This window comes from Aplosporella prunicola (genome assembly GCF_010093885.1).
Source record: "Aplosporella prunicola CBS 121167 unplaced genomic scaffold K452scaffold_5, whole genome shotgun sequence".
Taxonomy (NCBI): Eukaryota; Fungi; Ascomycota; class Dothideomycetes; order Botryosphaeriales; family Aplosporellaceae; genus Aplosporella; species Aplosporella prunicola.
Genome location: NW_022983533.1, coordinates 855,262 through 876,569, shown reverse-complemented (window position 1 = coordinate 876,569; position 21,308 = coordinate 855,262). Strand labels below are relative to the sequence as shown.

The following is a 21,308-nucleotide window of genomic DNA, read 5'->3' as shown; positions in this document are numbered from 1 at the left end:
GAAGCACGAGTCGCGTAAAGTGGTCCAATCAAATGCCGCGATTATGCCGTCGATCCTTCAACCACCTCGTCTGACATAGGAATTTCTGGCGCTGTCATCTACTACAGCCACACCGCATTCTTCCGCTTCTGAACATCCTTCACGTACGCACACAACACTGCATCAAGATGCCGGAATCCGTCTCCCGCGAGCCCTTGGTCTGGATCGACTGCGAGGTATTGACTGCGCTCGAATCAGCACATTACCTCTCAGCTTATCTCTGATCCAGATGACTGGCCTCGACTATGAAAACGATAGCATCTTGTCCATCGCCTGTTTCGTGACCGACTATGACCTTAACGTTCTGGATGAGGAAGGCTACGAGGTAGTCATCCACCATGATAAGGCACTCCTCGATAAAATGGACGAGTGGTGCACCAAGCATCACGAAGCTTCAGGCCTCACCAAGGCTGCAATGACTTCTTCTACTACTCACGAACAGGCCGCCGAGGGGCTGCTAGCCTACATTAAACGATTTGTCCCGGAACGCAAGAAGGCACTTCTAGCTGGCAACACTGTGCACGCCGATAGAGCTTTCCTGCGGAGACCACCGTACCAGATGGTCACGAAACATTTGCATCACCGTATCCTCGACGTTAGTGCTCTCAAGGAAGCCGCCAGGCGGTGGGCTCCCAAAGAGGTGCTCAAGAAAACTCCGAGGAAGTTAGCACTGCACGAAGCTCGTCAGGATATCCTGGAAAGCATAGCTGAAGCAAAATTCTACCGCGACGTCTTTTTCAAGCCCAGCAAAGCCCCAGAGCCCGAGCCCGCTACGAAACCTGTGGCCGCTACGGAGCCTACTGCCTTGACAGAAGCCACGGCAGCAACAGAGCCCAAAAAGGACTCCTGAACTCTTGGATAGCCATTCATTTTTAACGAATTTATCTGGCCATTTCATAATACGCGTCAATCAGTACAAACATCCTCACTGGATCACCGTACCGGTGCCGGCATACAGTTCATAGCCAAGGAGCATTCCGTTCTTGGTATATTTTCTGTTATGAAAGTCGGTAGCTGTGTCGTAGACCACAGCATACATAGCATTCGCAACTCTACACATGAACAAAGCGTCTTGATAAAGAACCGAATACCCACTCTGGATAGAAACCCAATTACTGTTTTCGAGTGAAGTCACCTCCGATTGTTTGATTTGGGCCACCTCCCACAAAATGCCCCAGATAATTTGCCCACCCTACGTAATAATACAACTTTAACAATATTTGATTTACTTTCTGCTCATAGATAATTTATAACCTTGTACCTTTGCAAATACCTTAATACCTTATAATTATTTTATTGTTCGATCCCGAAAGAAAACTCTAATACTTATAAATATTTATGCCTTTGTATGTTAATATATACTACTTATATAGGTACCTAGCGACTCCTAGCCGTAGTGTAATAGTCTATTATAACTACCTAAGAAGTACTCTATAGGTATAGTAGATTTTACTTGGTGTGTAGTTAAGGAATAGACAATACATCTCTAGAAACTACACTAGGCTTCGATTCTTCGTTACAGAATATTTTACTCCTCTTTCCCTTCGCTCAGCCTCTTTCTCACACTCATCAATGCCTTCCCCAGTAAGTTTTCGCCCCACTCTGCTCGGTGCTCCTCTGCCACATTCCGATCAAAACCAATCCCCCAAATCCTGTCGTAAGGTGAAGCCTACTACACGTGTCAGCTCAATAATCTCATTACTCCAAACAAGCAAAAAGTAAAGCAAACTGCTCACCTCAACAAGCTCTCGATCACCCGTAGCGAGCAGCAGTTTCGCTAGTTGCGTCTTCTCTTTACTGTGCGTAAACTTGTAGAAATTGCCCTCTTCGACAATGCGGCTTTTGTCTATAAGAACGAAAACCCGTTCAGTCTCACCCCCACACCAAGACCGAAAGAAAGCAAGAAAGCATGGGAAAACAACTTACTCTCATTCCACCTCTTCTTATCAAAATTCTTAACCTTACGACCAAGCTCCTTATGCTCTTCTGGGGAAACAGCCTGCAGCATCGCCTGCGCAATCTCCTAGACACCATCAAAGCACATGAGCAAGCATCCAGAAACAAACCAGAAGCCACGTCAACAAGTACTGCAGCCCAAAGCAAGCCGGCCCACACGGCACAGGATAACGGCAAAGAACAAAACCAAAGCACGCGAAACTCACCTCGTCCCCAAACAACTGCGCCTTCTGCACCATCATCCACATCTCCGCGCTCCGGTACGTGACGCCCGCGTGCTCGAACGCACAGTCATACCACTGCGACAGGAAGCCGTAAGGCTCGTCGTACTCGCGCCAGAAATAGATCGGCGACGCATCACCCGCGGCGTTGAGCGTTGGCGACGCCATCGCTCCGTTTGCTGTTTAGCGCGAGGCCTGGTAGGGTTGGTTGTTGTGGCGGTGGCGTGGGCTGATTGAAGAGACGGCGTGGGGGTTGCGGGTGGGATAAGCGGGGTGCGGGGTTGGCAGCGGTTTTCGTGGGGGGGTCGTTTGCGGAAGGAAGGAAGTTGGGGAGGAGTTGAGGTACTGCCACGTGAAGAGTGGGTTTAGAAGTCTTTTGGGTTGAAGTGTGAAGTTGTGTACGCGGCTGTATGATGTTGACGTGGAGAGGCATACGTCATGACGAGCGCGGGTGGCAGGTGCATGCTTTATGCGAAGACATCCGTTATCATGGAAACTACTCACGCGCGCTTATTGCCGCTAGAACCGTTGTTTGCCGTTACTGTTTACGCACTTAACTTCGATTTATCAAAGTTGATCACGTCTAGTACTCGTTCGGACCAGGATGATTTGCCCCGATCTTGCACGAGTGGTTTAAAGCGAGTACACAATAGTCAACAGGTCTACTATAACTAGGCACCGGATAATTTGCCCACTCCACGTGATAGTATCTACACAGTTATATGATCTGTTTTCTACTCTATAAAATTTTAGGTTTCTATACCCTCATAAGTATCTTTATACTCTTTAGATATTCTATTTTTAAACCCTCGTAGATACTCTAGTAATCATATATATCTATACCTCTATACCCTTAAAGAATACTCTAGAACTCGTATATATTTTTACCTTTATATCTTTTTAAGTACTGTTATACCCTATTTTTTTACTTTTATAACTACCTAAGGAGTACTCTGTAGGTATTGTAGATTTAACTCAACATGTAGCTAAGGAGTAGGCAAAATATCTAGAAGGGGTGGGCAAATTATCCGGGGCCGAGTACTATAAGGGTACAGACATATGGATGTATAAGGATATGAAAACAAATCTTATATGCATATAAGGTGGGTAAGGGAACAGTATTGCGGATGCTAGTTCACAGCAGTAAGTACCCAACAACAGTCAAGCCAAGCTGCAGCAGTTGCCTGGCCAGCCGACGAATGATCTCGAGAGCCAGCATCACTCACCAACGCACGCAAGAACCAACGGTATCCATTTCGCAATCTAAGCAGTAGCAGCACCGCAAGCCACCCCACCCCACGGTATTGAACTCAGACAGGAGGCAGCCTAACGAGAGGCGCGATGAACGCAAGCGCAACAACAAGCGCAAAAGCAAGAGCCTTCCAAGCCAAACCCAAGCCAAGCCAGGCAGAGAAAGCCGCACGACCCACAAGCCACGCGAACCAACCCGAGAGAAAAAGAAACAAAAAACAAAAAACAAAAAGCAAGAAAACCAGCTCAGCAAAGCCAATTAACGCGCAGCTGAACACACAAGAAGCGACAGCGACAGATATAGAGCCGAAAAAAACCAAAACCAGAAACGAAAGACAGATTAACAAACAGACAGCTAAATGTCCGTAGCGCGTTTATACAGCAATAACGACGGCAACGCTCCCCCAGCTGTTCCGGGGAAGAAAACCGCTCGAGCCAGCCCGAACAGAGCAAGCACACGAGACAAAAACACCGAACCCAGATCAAGCCAAATCAGACGAGCCGAGCCGAGTCATAGCAGAGACGAAGAAGGCCGAACTGAGAAAATCCTATGGACGACGGGGGTCAATATACTGTAAGCCGAGGAGCCAAACCAGAGACAAACAAACGTCACAAACGCAAACCACCAAACGAAGAGAAAACGCCCCTTCAGCCTCACCCAGCCGCCAGGAAACGAACGAGACAGACAGTCAACGATAACGACGCGGCTAGGACGTAGAGAGACGCGTAGATTCCAGGACGATGTGCCGCCGATGAGAAGCGAAAAGGACGACTTGGACAAACAGGAAAATTGCAAGGAAATAGTGTGATATGTAAGGGGAAAAGGGACTGGATTGCTAACATTGGGCCGGATCGGAACTGGGGCAAAGAAGCAGATAAAATAGTTCATTTTGTCTGGAAATTTGTTGCCGTTGCTTTTTGTCGCTGCTTTTTGTCGTTGCTGCGGTTGCTTGTACTGGCTCCTTCGGCCAGAGGAAGGGGGGTGTATGTGCGCGCGTAGACGCCTGCGCCCACGTCTCCATCTTGGACCCTCCAGTGCCTCATCCACCTGTTCCATCGCTCCTACCATATCCTTCACAACTAACTGAAACCTTATAATCTTCTCCTATTCACGTCCTCGTTCCCGTCCCTGTTGTCTTCACTCTCCTCTTCCTCCTCTTCTTCCTCCTCCCCGTCCGCGTCTCCACTCGCCTCGCTCTCCCCACCACCTCCCATACCGTCACTCCGCGCACGAGATCCCCATCGCACCCGGCGTATTTTGCGTTCGCTCGTCCGCTCCGTTGAGTCATCCGTCTCTGTGTCGGCAGGATCATGAACGCTAGGACTAGAAGTAACACCGCTGAGTCCTTCGAGCTTCGCATGGCCATCTTGGTGCACGTGGGTCGTGGATGTCGAGGTGGCATCCGTGTCGGTGCATTCATAGTCGTCGTCGGACTTGCTGTCAGTTTGGCCATCGGCGTGGTCGAGCAGACTGTGAAGGTCTGTAGCGTCGAGCCGTCTCGGGCACGATGTAAGGTCATCAATGATTATGACATCGTGCTTTGCATCAACGTCTGCGTCTTCGGTTTCCTCACTCATATTGGCAGTTCGGCGCGACGTTTGCTTGTTCCAGAGGTCGACGTATTTGCCGCCTTGGGCGAGCAGTTGGTCCTGGGTGCCGCGCTCGATGATGTGCCCGTTGGAGAGAACGAGGATCAAGTCCGCGTGCATGATGGTGCTGAGACGGTGCGCAACAACAAACGTCGTGCGCCCCTTGGACAGCTTGCGAAACGCGTCTTGGATCTGCATTTCGGTGACGGAATCGACGGCCGACGTTGCCTCGTCGAGTAGGACGAGCTGCGGGTTCTTCAGCAGCACCCGCGCAATAGCCACGCGCTGCAGCTCGCCGCCCGACAGCTTGACCCCCCGCTCGCCAACCTTGCTGCGATACTGGTCCGGAAAACTGAGAATTTTGTCATGCACCGCCGCCGCCCGACACGCCGCGTACACTTCCTCATCTGTCGCGTCGAGTCGCGCATAGCGGATATTTTCCATGATCGACATGTTGAACATGCTTGGGTCTTGCGGTACCACGCCCATGGCCTCGCGCAGGCTGTCAAGCGTCACGTCACGGATGTCTTGTCCATCAATCCGAATGGCCCCGGCCGTGGCATCGTAGAAGCGTAGCAGAAGCTTCAGTATCGTCGATTTTCCGCTGCCTGTCTCACCAACCAGTGCTACCGTCTGGCCCGGCTTTGCTGTGAAGTTGATATCTTTGAGTGTTGCCTTGCGCGGGTCGTACGCGAATGACACGTCGTGGAAGTCGACCCTACCCTTGGTGATTTCGAGGGGTTTTGCGGTTTCTTTGTCGACAATGCTACTGTTTGTTTGGAATAGCTGTAGCATGCGCTCGGCATCAATTAGGTCGGAAGATAAACGGTCGTACGAGTTCGCGAGGCGAGACAGGGGACTGGACAGCGTTGACCAATACTGGATCAGGGTGACGAAGCTTCCTACCGTGGCTGTGCCTTCGGCGATCCTGTATGTAGCAAGGAAGCTGGCCACGAGCAAACCAAGCAAAATGATGAAGACCTGCACAGCAAATATCAGGTTGTAGGTAATATTGTACCGCACGTACGCGTCGATATGGTCGTTCACCGCGTCTCCTAGCCGTTTTTGCTCAAATTCGTTCCGGTTGAAGTAGGCCACCGTCTGCCAGTTGCTGACCGATTCGTACATGATTTTGTTCTCCTTCAAGTACTTTTCAATAAATAACCGTCGCCCCTCTCGGTTCCAAGTTGTGAGCTTGACAGTGGTCCAGAGATACGTGACCGCCACGACAATAACTGTAAAGGCGAGATAAGCGTCGAAAAGGTTATAGAGATAGATAAATGCCAGGAAGAGGTCTAGGAAAAGAGGTGCCGTGTCGAAGAAGACGTATTCCATCAGAGACGTGAGCGAATGGCCCTGCTCCACAGCTTTGAGCAACTCGCCAGAATTTTTTTCCGTATGGAAATCCATAGAAAGATTCATGACATGTCGAAAAGCTGCCGCCGTGATCTGAGCGTACGAAAATTGTTCGAGGAGCGTCGAGACCAAAGATTGAAGACCTTCGATACCGGCTTGGGAGCCAAGGAAACGCAGCCCGATCCACAGGAGTATCGGCTTCCAGGGTAGCTGATGGGTGCCGTAATCTTCCATGAGCTCATTGGTGATGATACCCATTTGCCGTGGAATAAGCATATTGAGGGCTCGCTGCGCGGCGATGCAAAGCAGCATGAGGCAAACATAAAACTGCATCCTTCGGTTTTTCGCTGGCCATATCATGGGGAGAAAGATGAAAAAACCCTTCAGGTAGCCCCACCAACCTCCTTGCTCGAGTAGTCGCTTCCGTTGCCGCTCCTTGAGATCCTTGTCTTGATCTTCTGGGACTTCCGACTCTTCACTTTCCTCTCTTTCGCTGGTCTTTGGAAGCTTCGAATCCTCGGCTGCGATCGAGCCGTATGCGGTCCCGTTTGATGACGGCGCGGTCGTGCCATTGGCGCCATCTTCTAGCAATGGCTGGCTCTCTTCATCCACGGCTATGGTGCTCATCTTGCCGGTAAAGATCATAACAACCCCAGTGATTGACAACAAAACGAGGAGAACAAGCCGTAAGACAATAATAACCAATCGAGAATCCTCAAAGTTGTCCCTCGGGGGTCGAGTCGCAATCAAAAGGGAGAACATCACGGATTCCAGGGCCAGACCCAAAATCCACGTGCCAATATACGGTAGCCATCGCGGAGTTGCGGAGTCTACGAGAATAAGTGACATGCTGCCCCAGACGAGGATGGAGGCCATGATGAAGATGACATTGTGTTGACCAGCCCACCAGCCCTGATGCATGAGGCTGTGTACTATGTATACAGCAGCCTCAGCAGCATATGAAGCTATGACAAGGACAATGAGAGAGACGGCGGCCCTGTACCAGCGCCGGCTGACAGCTCCTTCCTTTGGCGGCATGCGGATCGCGACATCAAAGATTAGAGCTACCGTGTAGTAAGCTACTAATAGCAGGGGCGTGACTTGATGGAACAAGTGCAGAGCCCGCCACCCGCTCGAGGGGGACTCCATGGCGTCGCCGGCGTGAGACTCAGTCAGCGCGGTAGGGCGAGAATGGTGGAGCAACGAGAACTGGGAGGAGAGAGGGAGTGGTGAGGGGAGGGAATGGTCTTTGTAAGCGATGGCGGAAAGCGTGAGAGCATGAGCCGCGTCGTCTGGGAGTAGTATGTATTTGAGCGGCAGCACTCGCCACAAGATGCACGCAGCGTCGGCGGTTCCGGCAGCGCAGTCAGTCTTCTCAGCTGCAATGGAAACAGGGTGCGCTCCTTGCGAGGCACAGCAGCGGGAGAGGTTGACGGGACGCTTTGGCCCCAGGCCACCAGGCTACCATTTGCCGGGAGCGGGCTGACTCATCCAGGATGCTCTCGTGGGCCAGGACTTGGGCGGCGAGGGAAAGGGCCCGTGGATATCGGATGGCTGGGCGCGAGGTGCGAGACATCCAGTGACATGGGCGTGGCTGAGCCTGCAGAGGGCAGCCTCACCTTTTTCGCGTCCACTCACCGCCGGTGCCGCTTTATACTCGTGTCAGACGCTTTCTAGAAAGCCTCCGTCTCCGTCTCGCCCACCTATCGCGCTCATCCGAGGCCATTGACCCCAGGTAGGGCTGAAGAGCCGCTCTCCGGGCTCTGACAGATGACTGCTGCCTCCGCCCTTCCCGCCGCCGAGCGGTGACGCGGGCGCGTGGTCATGCGACGCGACGATCCGGTGGTTCATCGTCCTCGAGCCTCGCCGGCAGCGTGGTACTGCAGGAGGCAAACGCGTCGCACATGGCTGGATAGATCCGAGAGTCCCAGCGAGCCACGTCGAAAAATCGCCCACGGCCGACCTTGCCGAATCTCACCTGCCCGAACCGGCATGTCCAAGACGCGCCTTGTGCGACGACGCGCTTTCTGCCGAGGGAAAAAGAGCCTAACGAGAGCGAAAGAGGAGTAAGAGAAAAAGTAAAAAACAAAAAAAAAAAAAGCAATGTACAACAAGACTTGTGTCGGAGCACGGCAGGGCCCTCCGGCAGACTGGCATGCAGGCCGTCGGGTCCAGCCTGGCGGGATATGCGCGGGGTAAGTAAGGCGCCTCGGAAGTATCCCCTTGAACCTCAATATCCTCAAGACGTATACCCCGCTTTCGCATATTACCTCACATGTGAAGAGGCATTGGCATCACCCCATGCTTTCAATAGATCGTCGGCGCTGCTCTTGAAACGGGGCCTGATCGCTCACGCTCGTTCCTTAGCCGCCATCCCGGAGCCACTAATGCGAAAACACACCTCGTCGATTAACTTGGAACGAGCCGCCATAAATAGCAGGGCGAGCGCGCTTAAGCCGTCCGCCGTGCTGGGCCCCATCTCAAGCTTCTCCATGGCGCCTTAATCAAAGTCGATGACACAAGGCCTGCACATGACCACGCGCCCGCTGGCAGGCAATCATCACGGAAAAATCCCTGGGCGGCGAGGAGGGTCTGCATGAATATAAGTCGCCGTATCAGGGCACCTTCGCCTATCTTTCTGATCGACACGAGCGCGATGCTGCATCGAAGCGAACGCCAAGCATGATAGCGGCTTTTGGCGGCTCAATGTCTGTCCGCTCTCGTGCAAGGGGCAACGGCAACTTAGCAAAAGTCCGACACGACCTCCTCCATGTCCGATGGTTTCCCGCGCGGGCATCGTATTTCTTGCATGGAGCCGGATATCGACTTCACTGAAATGTCACCGACGCAGTGGTCGCGGTGGGTCTGTTGATCCATGAACAACGCCATCGTCGACGTGAGATTGTTGACGATTGCACGCAAAAGCGGGACGATCCGGGAGTCAAGCAAAGCTAACGCACTCATCCCGCTCGCCCTGTATCAGCTCGGCATTGTATCTTTCGTCTTGCTGCCATGCATCCGAAACCAGAATCCAGTCTCGAATGCAGCCTAGCTCTTTCAATTGTCTCCATCAGCCAGGGATCTATATGTATCTCGAAGCCAATTATATGTCTTGCAATCTTATCCACAGACCACTCATGAAGAGCCCTCCTTCTTCTCCGCTCCAGCAGCCTTGGGGCTCAGCTCTTGGACAATATTGTTCTCGTCTTTCCAAGCCAGACTAATAAACCTACGCAGCCGCCGGGGTCAGCCGTTTCTATCCCTGGTCAACGAACCTCGCACGTTGATGAACGCTTACTTGGTGTGGCTGCCCCTGGCAAAGACCTGGTTCTTATCATTGTAGAACTTGATAGTCGTGAATGCAAGCGTCTTGCCGAACTTGTCGCATTCGACCTCGGCGCGGATCAGGTCGCCAATCTTGCCGCCGGAGCTGAGGTACGTGACGTTCAAGTCAGTGGAAACACCAGTCGCGAAAAGACCGCGCGACGCCACGGCGAGAGAGCCGCCAAGATCAACTGCGCTCGTGTTGTCAGCGGCCGTGCAATTGGGGCCGGCTGCGTGGCGTTGAGGTGTGACTTGCCCATGCTGGCTATGGTGCCGCCATGGAGGATCTGGAGCCTGTTTGTGTGCTCTTTTTTTATGTCGAGCTCGAAGTTGACTTTGCCGGGCACGGCGCTGACTACACGTAGCTATGGAATTGATCAATGGGTGAAGATGGTCGAAGGGGCCGGATGAATGGGTTGGTGTTGATAGTGAGACATGGCCGCCCATCAGGCTATTATTCGGAATGTAAAACGAGAACGACAGCACTTACCCCATCAAGAAGCCTGCTCGCATACATGACAGTGAGCGACTCCAATGGACAAGGAATAACTAGCAATGAACCGGGGCATTCATTACCTTGGCTCAAGGCCAGAGGTTGCCCTGAACGAGTTCCAGACCTGCATGGAAGCGACGTCAACACATTGGTAGCGCATGTCGAGCACGGGCAGGACGTACGGAGTTCACAAACTTCAGCGCAGGCATGGTGGACGGATTGGATGGGCAATGGCTCGTGGAGCGAAAGCAGAACGTCGTAGTGACGAGTGACGTCGCGGGAGACGACGCCATGACTCGCGTATTGGGCTATCACTAGGTATCTCGCCCTCTCACAACACCACACACCTACCATGATTCCGCCATAGCACAGCGCGCCCAACTCGCCTGCCGCGATCGAGCTAGACCTTGACGTGCCTCACGGGCACTCCCGGAACCACTCAATAGAATCTGCACGTATGTACAGACCAGCAACCCTTGACGGCGCGCCGCGCAGGCCGTCTGGGTGCGTGAGCAGCACGCCCACACCCCCACGCCATGCACCCAGCTGACTGAGCGAAGGACGATTGCCACGATCATGCTATACTATGCGGTCCGCGACGGGGGGCCAACGGCCGAGAGCTGGACGCGCGGTCGCCAAAGGGTCAGCAAGCAAGCCAGCCTTTCAAGCCCTTGCTTTGCCTTCCTTCCTTCCTCGCTCGGTCCTGCCTCCCCTACCTACCTACCGCACCGCGCCGCACCACACCACCGTGACGTGGGCACGCGCACTTGGGTGCCCACAGCGAGGGAAAGACATGGAAGGCCGCTCCCTCGGTGCCCGAGAGCCCGGCGCTTCGTGTCGCGATGCAAGCAGAGCGCACACCAGCCGGCCGTCGAGCGGATTCCAGAAACTCGCTGCCCGTGGTAGGCGCTGATAGGTCGAGGTAGTCAACCTGCGATGCTGCTTCGGCGTGCCGTGCGGCGAAGGCGGCAGCAGCGGCGACCATGACATCCATGAGTGAGAGGTCAGCGTGGCGGCCGCGGCGGCGCTGGGCCGCTTTGCGCGCGCCCACTGGGATGCGGGCCTTCCTGTACCACACGGTCGGTAGGTGGCATGGGGGCAGTGACAGGCATAGGCGGCGGTGGTGGCGGCAGTAGCAGCAGCAGCAGCGGCGGCGGCGGCGCCATCAGCTTGGGCATGAAGATGCTGCTGGAGGTAGGTAGGTAGGGCGGTGGTTCGTCTCGCGACCTTGTCCGTCTTTGATGCGATTCGCGAATCGCGTCGCCGGGGAACTAACTAGGAAACCCATTCGTTCACTAGCGCTGTCGCGTCACCGCTAATTAGATCTTTGCCCATAACCAAGCAAATCAGCAACCAAGCACTGGCTAGAACTTCATCACCCTTGATGCACAAGTAGCCAGCTAGCCAGCTCGTTCCTCCGGCGCCACCTACCACGACGCGCGCAGCGGTGGCGGTGGTGGCGGCGGTAGCAGCCGTCTCGTACATACATACGTACGTAGCATAGTACTCGTACTTACATAGGCAGCAAAAGCAACAGCACCAGTCAACAGTGGCGACGACGACACGGACGACGAACGACAACGTGATACCTAGTGGCGGTGACGGAAGGCAAAGAGAGTGGCAGTGGCGACGGAAGCACCGACGGAGCCGCCGACCCAACAAACGAACGAGTTACGAAGGGCGAGCAGGCGGGCGGGTAGTTGCAGCCAAGGGTGAGCCCTACCTATGTACCTACCCACCTGCCCAGGCGTCCTTATGCTCTACAAGTCCCTCGCGAGGAACCCATGCACGCACAAGCGCAGTCTCTAAATCCACGCACGGGGTGAGCTGTAGGGACCGTTTCAAAGGCAGCGCAAGCACGCTCACACGCTGCTGTCATGTTGGTTGATATTCGAATCCGTAGCGCCTTGACGTGCTTTTGCTGTTATGGCGTACAGTATCCCTCGTTGGGGAGAGATGAATAGATAATAATAGCTGGAACGAAGGGATGGATAGACGTGGCCAACCCGTCATTCTCACTCTCATGCATCCAGTTAGTATAGGTAGGTCCCTACGTCCCTACCTACGTAGGCGCCCAACGAGCGATGCGGTTTTATTTTGTTTTAGTTTGTTTTGTTTTATTTTGGCGCGCGATGGCCTGACGGACGGCCTGGCGGCCTGATGGCGGGACCTAGGGACGGGCACGGGGACGGGCCGGGCCGCGGAGCGAATTCTGACGACACCCTTCCTAGTACCTACCTACCCGTAGGCACCTACATAGCTAGCTAGGTGGAGTACGCGCGGGCGGAGTGCTCGGCCTATAGTACGCGGATGGGTATGGATGGATGGGACGAAGATGATTGCGTGATTGCTGTGGATGGTGGTGGTAGTGTACGAGTAGCTAGGTATATACCTACATCCATCCATCCACTCACGCATCACTGCGCACACCAAACCCACCCATCCTTCCTCTCCAACCTCCCTTCTCTCCTCTCCCTCTTCCGCCATCGTCGTCACCATCTCATCACGTCTAAAGCAACGCAAGACACTCAAAGTCAAACCCAAAAGTCAAAACCCAAAACCCAAAAGCCTAAAAAGTAAAAAAAAGAAAAAAAAAGTGTTCTTATTCTTAACGTAGGATCTGAGAAGAGAAGAGTTCGCCCATCCATCCATCCACCATCCAGACGCAGCAACTAGCTACTTCGCTAACCAACCCACGCACGCGATGTCCTTGTCCTTGCCCTTGCCCTTGCCTATCCAGTTCCATCCTATCCCACCCAGTCAACCCAGCCCATACTATCCAGTCCAGTCCAGTCCAGTCCAGTCCGGTTCGCCACACGCCTAGCCAGCAAGAGAGAAGACACGACAAAACTAAAGACTAAAAAAAGGGGGGAAAGAAACAAAAGGAAAAGAGAAAGAAAGAGAAAGCCACACGCTCACCACGCACGCACGCCAGCCAGTCAGAGCAGGGAATTGCATCGCATCGCATCGCACGCTATAATGCAAAAGGAAAAGGAAAGAAAGGAAAGGAAATAGAAAGGGGCAACCACAGATGATGGTGGTGGTAGTCGGTGGGGGACGAGCAAGAGAAGAAGAGAAAAGAAGAGAAGAAGAAGAGAAGAACTAGCAAGAAGAGAAGAAGTTGGCCATGTCATGCCACGCTGGGCAGCAGCAGCCGAAGGGAAAAGCGCAGATGCATCCCACGCAAACGACCCTTAGTTCGTGTGCATGTGCATGTGTGCACAGAGATGCTCTACCCAGGTCCTCCACGCCGCAAGGCGTGCTCGCGGATCCCGAGTAGTGTGTGTGGTGGTGCGTGATCAACGCAACAAGAGCGGGTCGCGCATCAAGACGGCAAGCGCAGACGGGAGCTCAATCGCGCCGGGCGTTGGCGTTCCATGGCGTCGGCGTCGCGTCGGGCGCGCCTGCCTGCACCCGTCCATTCCATTAATGCGCATTGCCCACAGCTGATGCGCTCCCGCCGTGCGTAGGTACTGCGTGCGTGCAAACATACGTCTGGTTTGATCTGATCTGGTCTGATCTGATCTGATTGATCCCGCCACAAAAGGCTCGCAAATGCGCGATTCAAGAAGAAGCAGAAAGAAGCAGCGGCAGCAGCAGCGACTAGCCACTAGCTGCTCGCGGCGCTGAAGTCTCCACGCCATCTAGAGAGACACCCCAGACCGCGCACAACAGAAGCGCATGCGCGCCCAACGTTCAACGAAGAAGCGTAACCGTTCCTCTGTTTGGACGCGTGTGCTAGAAGAAGACGTGTGTGTGTGTGTGTGTGTGTGTGTGTGTGTGGGTTGGGGGGAGGAACAAGAAGAACCCAAAAAACAACAACAATCCATGTGTGCTTTTTTCTTTAAGCCAAAATCATAAAAACCCCGACTTCAATCCAATGCCTTTTCCAAACATCAGACGCTGTCGCCACCCGGGCTGTGCTGTTGCTGCTGTGATGTAGAGTCGTGAGCCTGAGTCGGGGCAAGGTTGAGGCTGCGCGTCCGCTTGTGCTGCTCCGTCTTCTCCAGCGTCTCGCCGCGACGCTTGAGGCGGTTGGGCGAGCCGCGCGACGACGGCAGGCTCGACTTGCTGCGGCGCCAGTTGTCGAACGGGCTGCGCTTCTTCTTGGGCTTCGCGGGCGACTCGCGCGTCTTGGAGGGAGAGGGCGCGTCTTCCTCGCCCTCGTCCACGTCGAGCGCGTCGTGAACGGCGGCAGCCTCGGCCTCTTTCTTGGCGGTAGAGCGAGTCGCGCGACCGCTGGGCGGGGGCGTAGTCGGTCCGATGTCCCTGAAGCGCTGTTTGGCGGGCGTAGCGGCCGTCGTCGTGATCTGGGGAACGGAAGCAAAGGGGGCGGCTTCCGGCTGCGTCTTGTGCTGCTCGATAGCGGGGACGTGCGGGCCACTGGTGACACTGAAACGCTTGCGAGGGGTGGGCTTGCGGGCTGGACCTTCCACGTCGGTCGTCGCCTCTTCTTCGGCGGCAGCCGCAGCGATCTCGCGGGCCTTGCGCTGCTCGTCGGTGGGGAAAAGAAGGCGCGGCTTGATGGTTGAACGCGTGAGCGGGCGACGAGAGGTAGCGCCAGAGTGACGGCGGGCACGGGCGCTTTCCAATGGGCCGTCGTCGTCCGAGGGCGATTCCTCGTCGCTGCTGTTGTTGAAAGCACGGAACACTTTCTTTCCGCGGCTGTAGATAGTTAGCAACTGTGAGTGACGGTAAAGCGGGACGAAAAGAACTTACAATGTGTAGATCAGGCCTTCGTCGTTTTCGGCCTTGCGCTCCATGTCTTCTTCGCTCTCGGTGCGCTTGCGGGATGAGCGCGTCTTGCGACGGGGCCTGGACGCGCGCTGCTCGTCCGCATCGCGCGTGACGAAAGGGTTGTCCACGGTGTTGTCTTTGCTGGGCACGCGCTCTTTCGAGTCGGTGTAGATCTCGATCTTGCTGGTGCGGCGGTTGTCGTCGCACTCGTCGGCGAAACTGAAGAGGGAGAAGGCCGAGTGCTTCTTGCGGCTCTTGCGAGGCGAAGGCATGACTTCGTCGACGGTGGCCGGACGGCTCTGGAAGAGGACGCGCGCGGTAGAACCAAAGGCGGACGAGGGCTCAGCAAGGTGCTTGGATGGCTTGGCGGGTGTCTTGGACGGTGTGGGGAGCATGCCACTGGTGCGCGAGGCAAACGGGTCCAATGCAGACGGCTTGCGGACAATGGCGTCAATGTCGGAATCGGGGCGGTCGACTTCGCTCTCCGAGGTGAAGTTGAGCTTCTTGGCGGTGGAGCGCTTTGCGGGAGACTTCGGCGACGATGGGGGCGAGGGCGTGCGGTTGTCCAGGCCCAAGAGAGAAGTAGCACGCTTTTTGCTGCTGGCGGAAGGATGCTTGGTAGTGACTTCGGGCTCGTCTAGCGAATATCCGGGGGCGCGCTGAGATGCGACGCGACGGGAGCGTCTGGGCGAGTAGGGCTCGTAGCCATCGAAACGGGCACCGTGGAGCGGAGTAGGCGGCGTGCGGACGCGAATGCGCTCGCGAGGCGGCGGCGTGGAAGCCATGGTGGAGAATGTGGAAGCGACGATGGTGGTTGTCGGAGGTGGGAAAAAGCAAAGGTGAGATGGAAAGCGGTGGTGGTGGTGGGTGTGTTGGTTGTTGGTTGACGTCGGGCTGCCTTGGCTGCCAGCTAAACAAACCCACAGCGAACAAGCGAGACGGGGCGAATTTTGTGCGGACGCGTCGGAAAGTAATTGGAGTAGTATGTATGTATGTAGGTTAAGATGCAGACGAAACTACAGCCTTAGCGAGGGAGGGACCAAGAGGTGGCTGGTTCGTTTCATGGGGTTGCGTTGCGTGTGTGAAGACGCGCGCGACTTGACGGCCCGCCTTGGCGTTCCCCACGCGTAAAGTGGAAAAGACTCAGTCAACAAACACACGCTCTGACCGGTCCATGCCCGTCTCGGTCTCGCACACCATCTTCCACCACCATACTCGCGACAATGGCCACTCCCAACATGGATGACCTCACCCTATCCGACTCTGACATCAACATGGACAGCCCCAAGCCGCAACCCACCGCCCCGCGCCCCGAGTCGCGCTACACGACCGACGAGGCGCGCGAGGCGGCCCTGCGCCGCGAGCTCGACCAAGTGCGCTCCGTCAACAAGGTCATCGAGGGCGTCGTCGAGAGCCTCGACAAGGCCCGCACCAACATGGATGTAGGTACCCTGCCGCCCGGTCTGGCCACGCCCGCCCCGCACCGGTCACCCCTCTCGCTCTCTCCGCACGCATGCCCCACCGCTACCCGTTCTTTCGCACCTCACACCTTCCCCTTCCCCTTCCTCCTGCATCCATTCCCATCTGTCCTCCTTGCTAGCTAACACTATCCACGCACGCAGACTGTCCACCGCACCGTCTCCTCCGCCTCCACCCTCCTGCACACCTGGACCCGCATCCTCTCCGCCACCGAGCACAACCAGCGCCTCATCCTCGACCCGACCTGGCAAGGCGCGGGGCAGGACGTCGCAGACACGGAAGCCGAGGCCTCAGCCCGGCAGCATGAAGCCGCGCGGCGCGAGCAAGAAGCCGTGCTGCGGCGGGAAGCAGCGGCGCGCCGGGCCGAGGAAGACGAGGAGCGGCGCCGCGTCGAGGCCGCGGGCGGAAGTACGAGCAGGCCGGGCAGCAGCGCGCGCGGCACTAGGAGGGGCACTGCGAGAGGCAGGGCTGGTGCCAGCGCTACTGGCAGGACCACGCCTGGCGCGGGGTATGTCGGCGTCGGCGGGCAGCGGGGCGTGGGCAGAGGGCCTGGGAGGGCAGGGAGCGGGATTGGGAGGGGCGGCGTGAGGGGCCGTGGGCGCGCTTGAGCTCGTGCGCGGGATGACGCCCCGTGTATGGTGTTTTGGTTGCGATGGCGGATTGATTGATACCCTAGGGATTTTCGGCGGTGATTGATGGGCGAACGGACCGCATGCAGACGGATCTCCAAGGCGGAACAGACGACCAACGAGGCAACGACCCCCCTACCTACATATTTACGCACTCGGACGCAAAACCACGCACCCGCTACCCGCAGCAACAGCTCGCAACTCCAACGCACAACGCACAGCGCAGCATTGAACCGCAGTAGGAGTATCGCCCACCAGGACACAAAACACAACCCCAGCGCACTCACAGCCAGCTGCAAGAAAGAAACCGCGCACACATAGTTCCCTCCGCGGCCCTACCCTGGAATTACCGTAGTCTGTAGTACGCAGAAGAAGACGGCAACCAGCATGCTCGCTCGCGGCGTGGCGTGGCGTGGCGTGGCGTCGCTTGCTCTTGTATGCATGCATACACATGGAGCAAGCATAGCGAAGTAAAGTGAAAAAGCTTCCTTCTCGCGAGCGAGTAATAGTTGTTGTGGTAGAGGGCCAAGACCAGTGGGTAGCATAGATAGGTACGTAGTAGTTAAGGAGGCTTCGCACCCGCCCTAGAAGAGTAAACAAAGCCTTTATTTTTGCTATGTAGCCTATGGCTTAGCTAAGTTATCTTAGCTACTGAGGGGAAGTCCGAATCACTGTTTGAGGAATCCTGAGTATTGTTCCTGATTCATCATTACTTTCTTCCTGTCATTCCATCTTAGCTTCGTTGTCGTCCTGTCCTTCCATGCCGTCTTCGTCGTTATCGTCCTTCTGTCTTTCCATGCCACCATCGTCGTCACCCTGTCCTTCCATGCCATCTTCGTCATCGTCCTGTCCCTCCTGTCCATGTTGCAGCTTCTTGGCCTGGTATGCTTCCAGGGCTTTCTTGGCTCGGTATGCTTCCAGGTCCTTGGGTCCCGGCGGGCGTGGCCCGGACGGTTCTAGACCAGCAAGCTTTGCGCGATAGTAGGCGTGGACCATCTCGCGATACGGCGCCTTCTGATCCCATTCCTTTGACGCCTGCCAGTTTTTGGTCTGGAAATCGTAGGGCTTCTTGGTTTTTTCGTCCAGGGGGGCTGGGTCAGGCAGCACCATCTTCTTTGGTCCTACTGTCGTGGTATTGCTGAAGAAAGCTTTTCCGTCGTCGAAGCTGTTGATACGAGCACGTGTCTGGGCATCTGATAACGGCCTGCGCTCTGGGACATGTGGTCAGCATGATACAACACCGAGTGAGAAGCAGAGACTTACCGTCGTCGATTGCTTCGCCTACTGGAACCAAAACTGGGACTTCATCCGTACCCTGACCCGCAGTTGCGTCGACAATCGTCCCAAGACTGTCAATCGCATCTTGAAGATCCTTCAGATGCTGAGGATTGGTACGACCTTGCTCGTGATCTTCGCGCACTTTCCTTACTTCAAAGAGAACGTCGAAACAAACAGAAGCTTCGTTTTCATTGAGGTCGATGTGTTGCTTGCTGATGGCTGGTGCAAGATGCCCGAAGTCTTCAAGATGTTCGTTGAGTCGGTCCATAGTGGCTTTCTGTCTCTTGTCCTCCTTCTCGTATTGTTCTTCAAGCGAATCTTTTCCCGATTCATTTGCCGTGGACGTATCTCTCTTCCAGTCTTTCCATGACGGCATGTCTTGCTTTAAGCTCTTCTACGCAAGCCAAAGCTTCGATCAGAGAGTGATTGCCCGTCAACATCTCGGCAGAGTCACCGGGTTGGTCTTCTGAGCAAACCAAAGCTTCATTCTGAGAGTGATTGTCCGTCAACACCTCGGAAAAGTCACCGGGTTGGTCATTGCTTTCGGCTTTAGCCTTGTCCGCTTTCGCCTTCGCCTTCCTAAGACGCTCCATGATGCTCTTCGAAGGAAACAATGTCTTGGGTAGCGAGCATGGAGTTGGGTGAGAGTGGTACGGCGAGGTGAGGGTGTGGGGAAAGAAGGTCGAGGGAGCTGGAAGGGAGAGGAACGGAGAGGTGAAGGTGTGGTCAGAGGAGAGAGGGCGGATGTGCAGAAGAAAACAAAGCGAAAATGGAAGCGAAGACAATTAGGCAGGCACGGTCACCGGCGTTTGTCACAAGTTGATGCCGTCACCGCTATTTAACCCTCCGCCTCGCCTCTGCCGTACTTGCTTCCTCCTTCGTACTTCCTTCCTCCTCCGTACTTCCCTCGTACTTCCTCCTCCGTACTTCCCTCGTACTTCCTCCATCACTTCCTACCTCCTACTTCCTCACTCATAAATCCTCTCCCGCGCGGCCCTCAAAGCCCGAATAACTTGCCATCCACACGCACGAAACCGCCACCAACCATCTCGTCCCAGGTCAAGAACGATCCACAAACAAAAGCTTTCTTGTCATCATCAGGCTTGCGCCTTTGTCAGGCGTATCGCCAGTCATCATGGCTGCGGACCTGGATATGGCCTTCACCATTAACGGTATCGCCTATGACCATCAGATACCGCTCTCACTTCGGAACCAAGTATGGCTGAATGTGAGTTCGGTTAAAGCAGGACGAGCTGCCAAAATCACAACAAAAGACGTCGCGCCTGACTTCACCCCGACCGAAATCGAATTGGAGGAAACACCCGAGGGATTGCCTCAACTCCTTTGGGTTGGAATGTTCATACCGGATGCGAAAGACGTCGTCAAGGCAGGGTTTGGACAAGAGTTCGAAGGCTACAGCGGAAGTCGTAGCCAAGGAAAGTCAATCAAAGAGGCCTCCAACCACCTCACCGTCCCCAATCGCCCGGACAGAGTCTTCCGCGTGGGTGTCAAAAAAGAGGGCGTGTACGTCAAGTACTTCGGCCTCATCAACAGAACGAATGGGTTGTGCGAAGCACGTGTCGTTAAGCAAAACGAGGTTCTTGTTTTTCGAGAATATCGGGACGACGGTGACGCGCTGGGCCAGTGTAGTCGACCGACAAAGGGCGTGGACGGAAAAGATTAAGGTGTTGACAAAGTCGATGACCACCTCAACCACCGTTAAGGATACGGAGAGGTACAAACCTTGGCAGGATCAGCTGCAAGTTCTCACATCCATCTATGTCGGTCAATACGAAAAGACACGACAAGTCTGTTGGTTGGATTCTTTAGAGGCCACCCTAAAGAAATCGATGGGTCAGTCGGAATCCAACATCAACATTGCTCGTATGCTATCGGGTGGAGCCCAAACCGCTTTCACGAGAACACACGCCGACCTAGCTCTGACCGAGATCGTAGATTCATACTACGATCTCATCCAAGCTCATCCAACCCTCGACGCGGATAGCTTAATGCTTATCCACAAGGCCAGACTTCTGACCAACCGCGCCGTGAACCCTTCTCACTACAGGGCTTGGATGGCAACGTTTCTTTTCCTGTGGGATACGAACAAAGACTTCGTTAGGGACCTGAACTTGTCCATCGATAACAATGACGCCAAGGACGAATTCTTTGACCGCGCGTGCTATGATCAACTCGATCTTCGACACTTGCAACCGGACGATTGGACCCGTCAGTCCCCCGAGCCGCCCCCGTTCCGATGACAACGACAATATGTCAAAAAGATTCCTCCGCATCGCACAGGAATGCATCTTGCAGGAAGTAAAGCTGCTCAAACAGCGTGTCAATGCTGTTCACAACACAGTTGGCACATCGGCCGACAGCTTGGAGGAGACCGTTGCGATGTGGCCAGCCCTTCCAGATGCGGACAGCCTAGTGGCTGCGATGAAGCAGGCTCTCCACTTTTCTGTGGTTGAAAGTGCAAACTACAGCCGTGAGTCGATTACGCGGTTAAAGTTCATCGCGGAACAGATTAGAAAGTTCTTAAAGGAATAGTCTTATCAATGGCGGCAGCGAATAACACTGCGGCAAAGGCGATAGGGTGTTGATTGGGTCAGCGCTCCATGGCCAACATCTTCATCGCCAAGAAGCACGTTGGTGGCAACAGCGACTTTCAGGGTAAGAAGGGTGAGCTACCGTAGATAGGATGGCTTTACCGGAATACAAATCCTTTGTTTGTTACACTTCATTGCAGGTCACAATATATTAAAGGCCCCAGATAATTTGCCCACCCTACGTGATGGTATACCTACAAAACTATATAATATACTTTCTACTCTTAGATAGTTTATATCTTTATCCATTTATAAGTGCCTTCAAACCCTTTAGATATTTTACTTTCGTACCCTCGAAGATACTCTAGGGCTCGTATATATCTCTACCTCTATTACCTCTAAA

General features: G+C 54.7%; 10 protein-coding genes across 10 annotated transcripts; 5 read left to right on the top strand and 5 right to left on the bottom strand.

The window, feature by feature from the left end:
- Positions 1-106: 106 nt before the first annotated feature.
- On the top strand, positions 107-1,134 carry K452DRAFT_244859 (uncharacterized protein). The gene is made up of 2 exons (XM_033537961.1): positions 107-215; positions 269-1,134. The coding sequence occupies exons 1-2, from the start codon at positions 168-170 to the stop codon at positions 887-889; spliced, it is 669 nt and encodes a 222-aa protein (XP_033400873.1). The 5' UTR covers positions 107-167; the 3' UTR covers positions 890-1,134.
- Positions 1,135-1,432: 298 nt separating this feature from the next.
- On the bottom strand, positions 1,433-2,629 carry K452DRAFT_244855 (uncharacterized protein). The gene is made up of 4 exons (XM_033537960.1): positions 2,202-2,629; positions 1,966-2,062; positions 1,776-1,885; positions 1,433-1,708 (listed from the first exon to the last, which is right to left on the bottom strand). Exons 1-4 carry the CDS (start codon positions 2,382-2,384, stop codon positions 1,568-1,570), a joined length of 531 nt encoding a protein of 176 aa, XP_033400872.1. The 5' UTR covers positions 2,385-2,629; the 3' UTR covers positions 1,433-1,567.
- A 532-nt stretch (positions 2,630-3,161) lies between these two features.
- Positions 3,162-3,938, top strand: K452DRAFT_284544 (uncharacterized protein). Its single transcript, XM_033539956.1, has one exon. The coding sequence runs from the start codon at positions 3,558-3,560 to the stop codon at positions 3,834-3,836; it is 279 nt and encodes a 92-aa protein (XP_033400871.1). The 5' UTR covers positions 3,162-3,557; the 3' UTR covers positions 3,837-3,938.
- Positions 3,939-4,559: 621 nt separating this feature from the next.
- Positions 4,560-7,562, bottom strand: K452DRAFT_295698 (uncharacterized protein; the record flags this gene model as incomplete). Its single annotated transcript, XM_033541849.1, has 1 exon — positions 4,560-7,562. The coding sequence occupies one exon, from the start codon at positions 7,560-7,562 to the stop codon at positions 4,560-4,562; it is 3,003 nt and encodes a 1,000-aa protein (XP_033400870.1).
- Positions 7,563-9,220: 1,658 nt separating this feature from the next.
- K452DRAFT_316259 (uncharacterized protein) lies at positions 9,221-10,460 on the bottom strand. Its single transcript, XM_033543949.1, has 6 exons — positions 10,413-10,460; positions 10,314-10,354; positions 10,228-10,240; positions 9,994-10,102; positions 9,712-9,928; positions 9,221-9,642 (listed from the first exon to the last, which is right to left on the bottom strand). The coding sequence occupies exons 1-6, from the start codon at positions 10,437-10,439 to the stop codon at positions 9,549-9,551; spliced, it is 501 nt and encodes a 166-aa protein (XP_033400869.1). The 5' UTR covers positions 10,440-10,460; the 3' UTR covers positions 9,221-9,548.
- A 3,666-nt stretch (positions 10,461-14,126) lies between these two features.
- K452DRAFT_306078 (uncharacterized protein) lies at positions 14,127-15,752 on the bottom strand (the record flags this gene model as incomplete). The annotated part of the gene is made up of 2 exons (XM_033542954.1): positions 14,127-14,895; positions 14,950-15,752. 2 exons carry the CDS (start codon positions 15,750-15,752, stop codon positions 14,127-14,129), a joined length of 1,572 nt encoding a protein of 523 aa, XP_033400868.1.
- A 438-nt stretch (positions 15,753-16,190) lies between these two features.
- Positions 16,191-17,054, top strand: K452DRAFT_295695 (uncharacterized protein; the record flags this gene model as incomplete). The annotated part of the gene is made up of 2 exons (XM_033541848.1): positions 16,191-16,409; positions 16,590-17,054. The coding sequence occupies 2 exons, from the start codon at positions 16,191-16,193 to the stop codon at positions 17,052-17,054; spliced, it is 684 nt and encodes a 227-aa protein (XP_033400867.1).
- Positions 17,055-17,798: 744 nt separating this feature from the next.
- K452DRAFT_306076 (uncharacterized protein) lies at positions 17,799-18,729 on the bottom strand (the record flags this gene model as incomplete). Its single annotated transcript, XM_033542953.1, has 2 exons — positions 17,799-18,286; positions 18,339-18,729. 2 exons carry the CDS (start codon positions 18,727-18,729, stop codon positions 17,799-17,801), a joined length of 879 nt encoding a protein of 292 aa, XP_033400866.1.
- A 759-nt stretch (positions 18,730-19,488) lies between these two features.
- K452DRAFT_295693 (uncharacterized protein) lies at positions 19,489-20,037 on the top strand (the record flags this gene model as incomplete). The annotated part of the gene is made up of 1 exon (XM_033541847.1): positions 19,489-20,037. The coding sequence occupies one exon, from the start codon at positions 19,489-19,491 to the stop codon at positions 20,035-20,037; it is 549 nt and encodes a 182-aa protein (XP_033400865.1).
- Positions 20,038-20,501: 464 nt separating this feature from the next.
- Positions 20,502-21,052, top strand: K452DRAFT_295692 (uncharacterized protein; the record flags this gene model as incomplete). The annotated part of the gene is made up of 2 exons (XM_033541846.1): positions 20,502-20,819; positions 20,969-21,052. The coding sequence occupies 2 exons, from the start codon at positions 20,502-20,504 to the stop codon at positions 21,050-21,052; spliced, it is 402 nt and encodes a 133-aa protein (XP_033400864.1).
- Between the last annotated feature and the right edge of the window lie 256 nt (positions 21,053-21,308).

Coding starts and splice junctions, on each gene's coding strand:
- K452DRAFT_244859 (XM_033537961.1), top strand. CDS start 168: ATGCCGGAATCCGTCTCCCGCGAGCCCTTGGTCTGGATCGACTGCGAG. Junction 216..268: donor TGGTCTGGATCGACTGCGAG/GTATTGACTGCG, acceptor TCTCTGATCCAG/ATGACTGGCCTCGACTATGA.
- K452DRAFT_244855 (XM_033537960.1), bottom strand. CDS start 2,384: ATGGCGTCGCCAACGCTCAACGCCGCGGGTGATGCGTCGCCGATCTAT. Junction 2,063..2,201: donor CGCAGTTGTTTGGGGACGAG/GTGAGTTTCGCG, acceptor GATGGTGTCTAG/GAGATTGCGCAGGCGATGCT. Junction 1,709..1,775: donor GTGATCGAGAGCTTGTTGAG/GTGAGCAGTTTG, acceptor CACGTGTAGTAG/GCTTCACCTTACGACAGGAT.
- K452DRAFT_284544 (XM_033539956.1), top strand. CDS start 3,558: ATGAACGCAAGCGCAACAACAAGCGCAAAAGCAAGAGCCTTCCAAGCC.
- K452DRAFT_316259 (XM_033543949.1), bottom strand. CDS start 10,439: ATGCCTGCGCTGAAGTTTGTGAACTCC. Junction 9,929..9,993: donor CGGCACCATAGCCAGCATGG/GCAAGTCACACC, acceptor ACACGAGCGCAG/TTGATCTTGGCGGCTCTCTC. Junction 9,643..9,711: donor GCCAGGGGCAGCCACACCAA/GTAAGCGTTCAT, acceptor GCGGCTGCGTAG/GTTTATTAGTCTGGCTTGGA.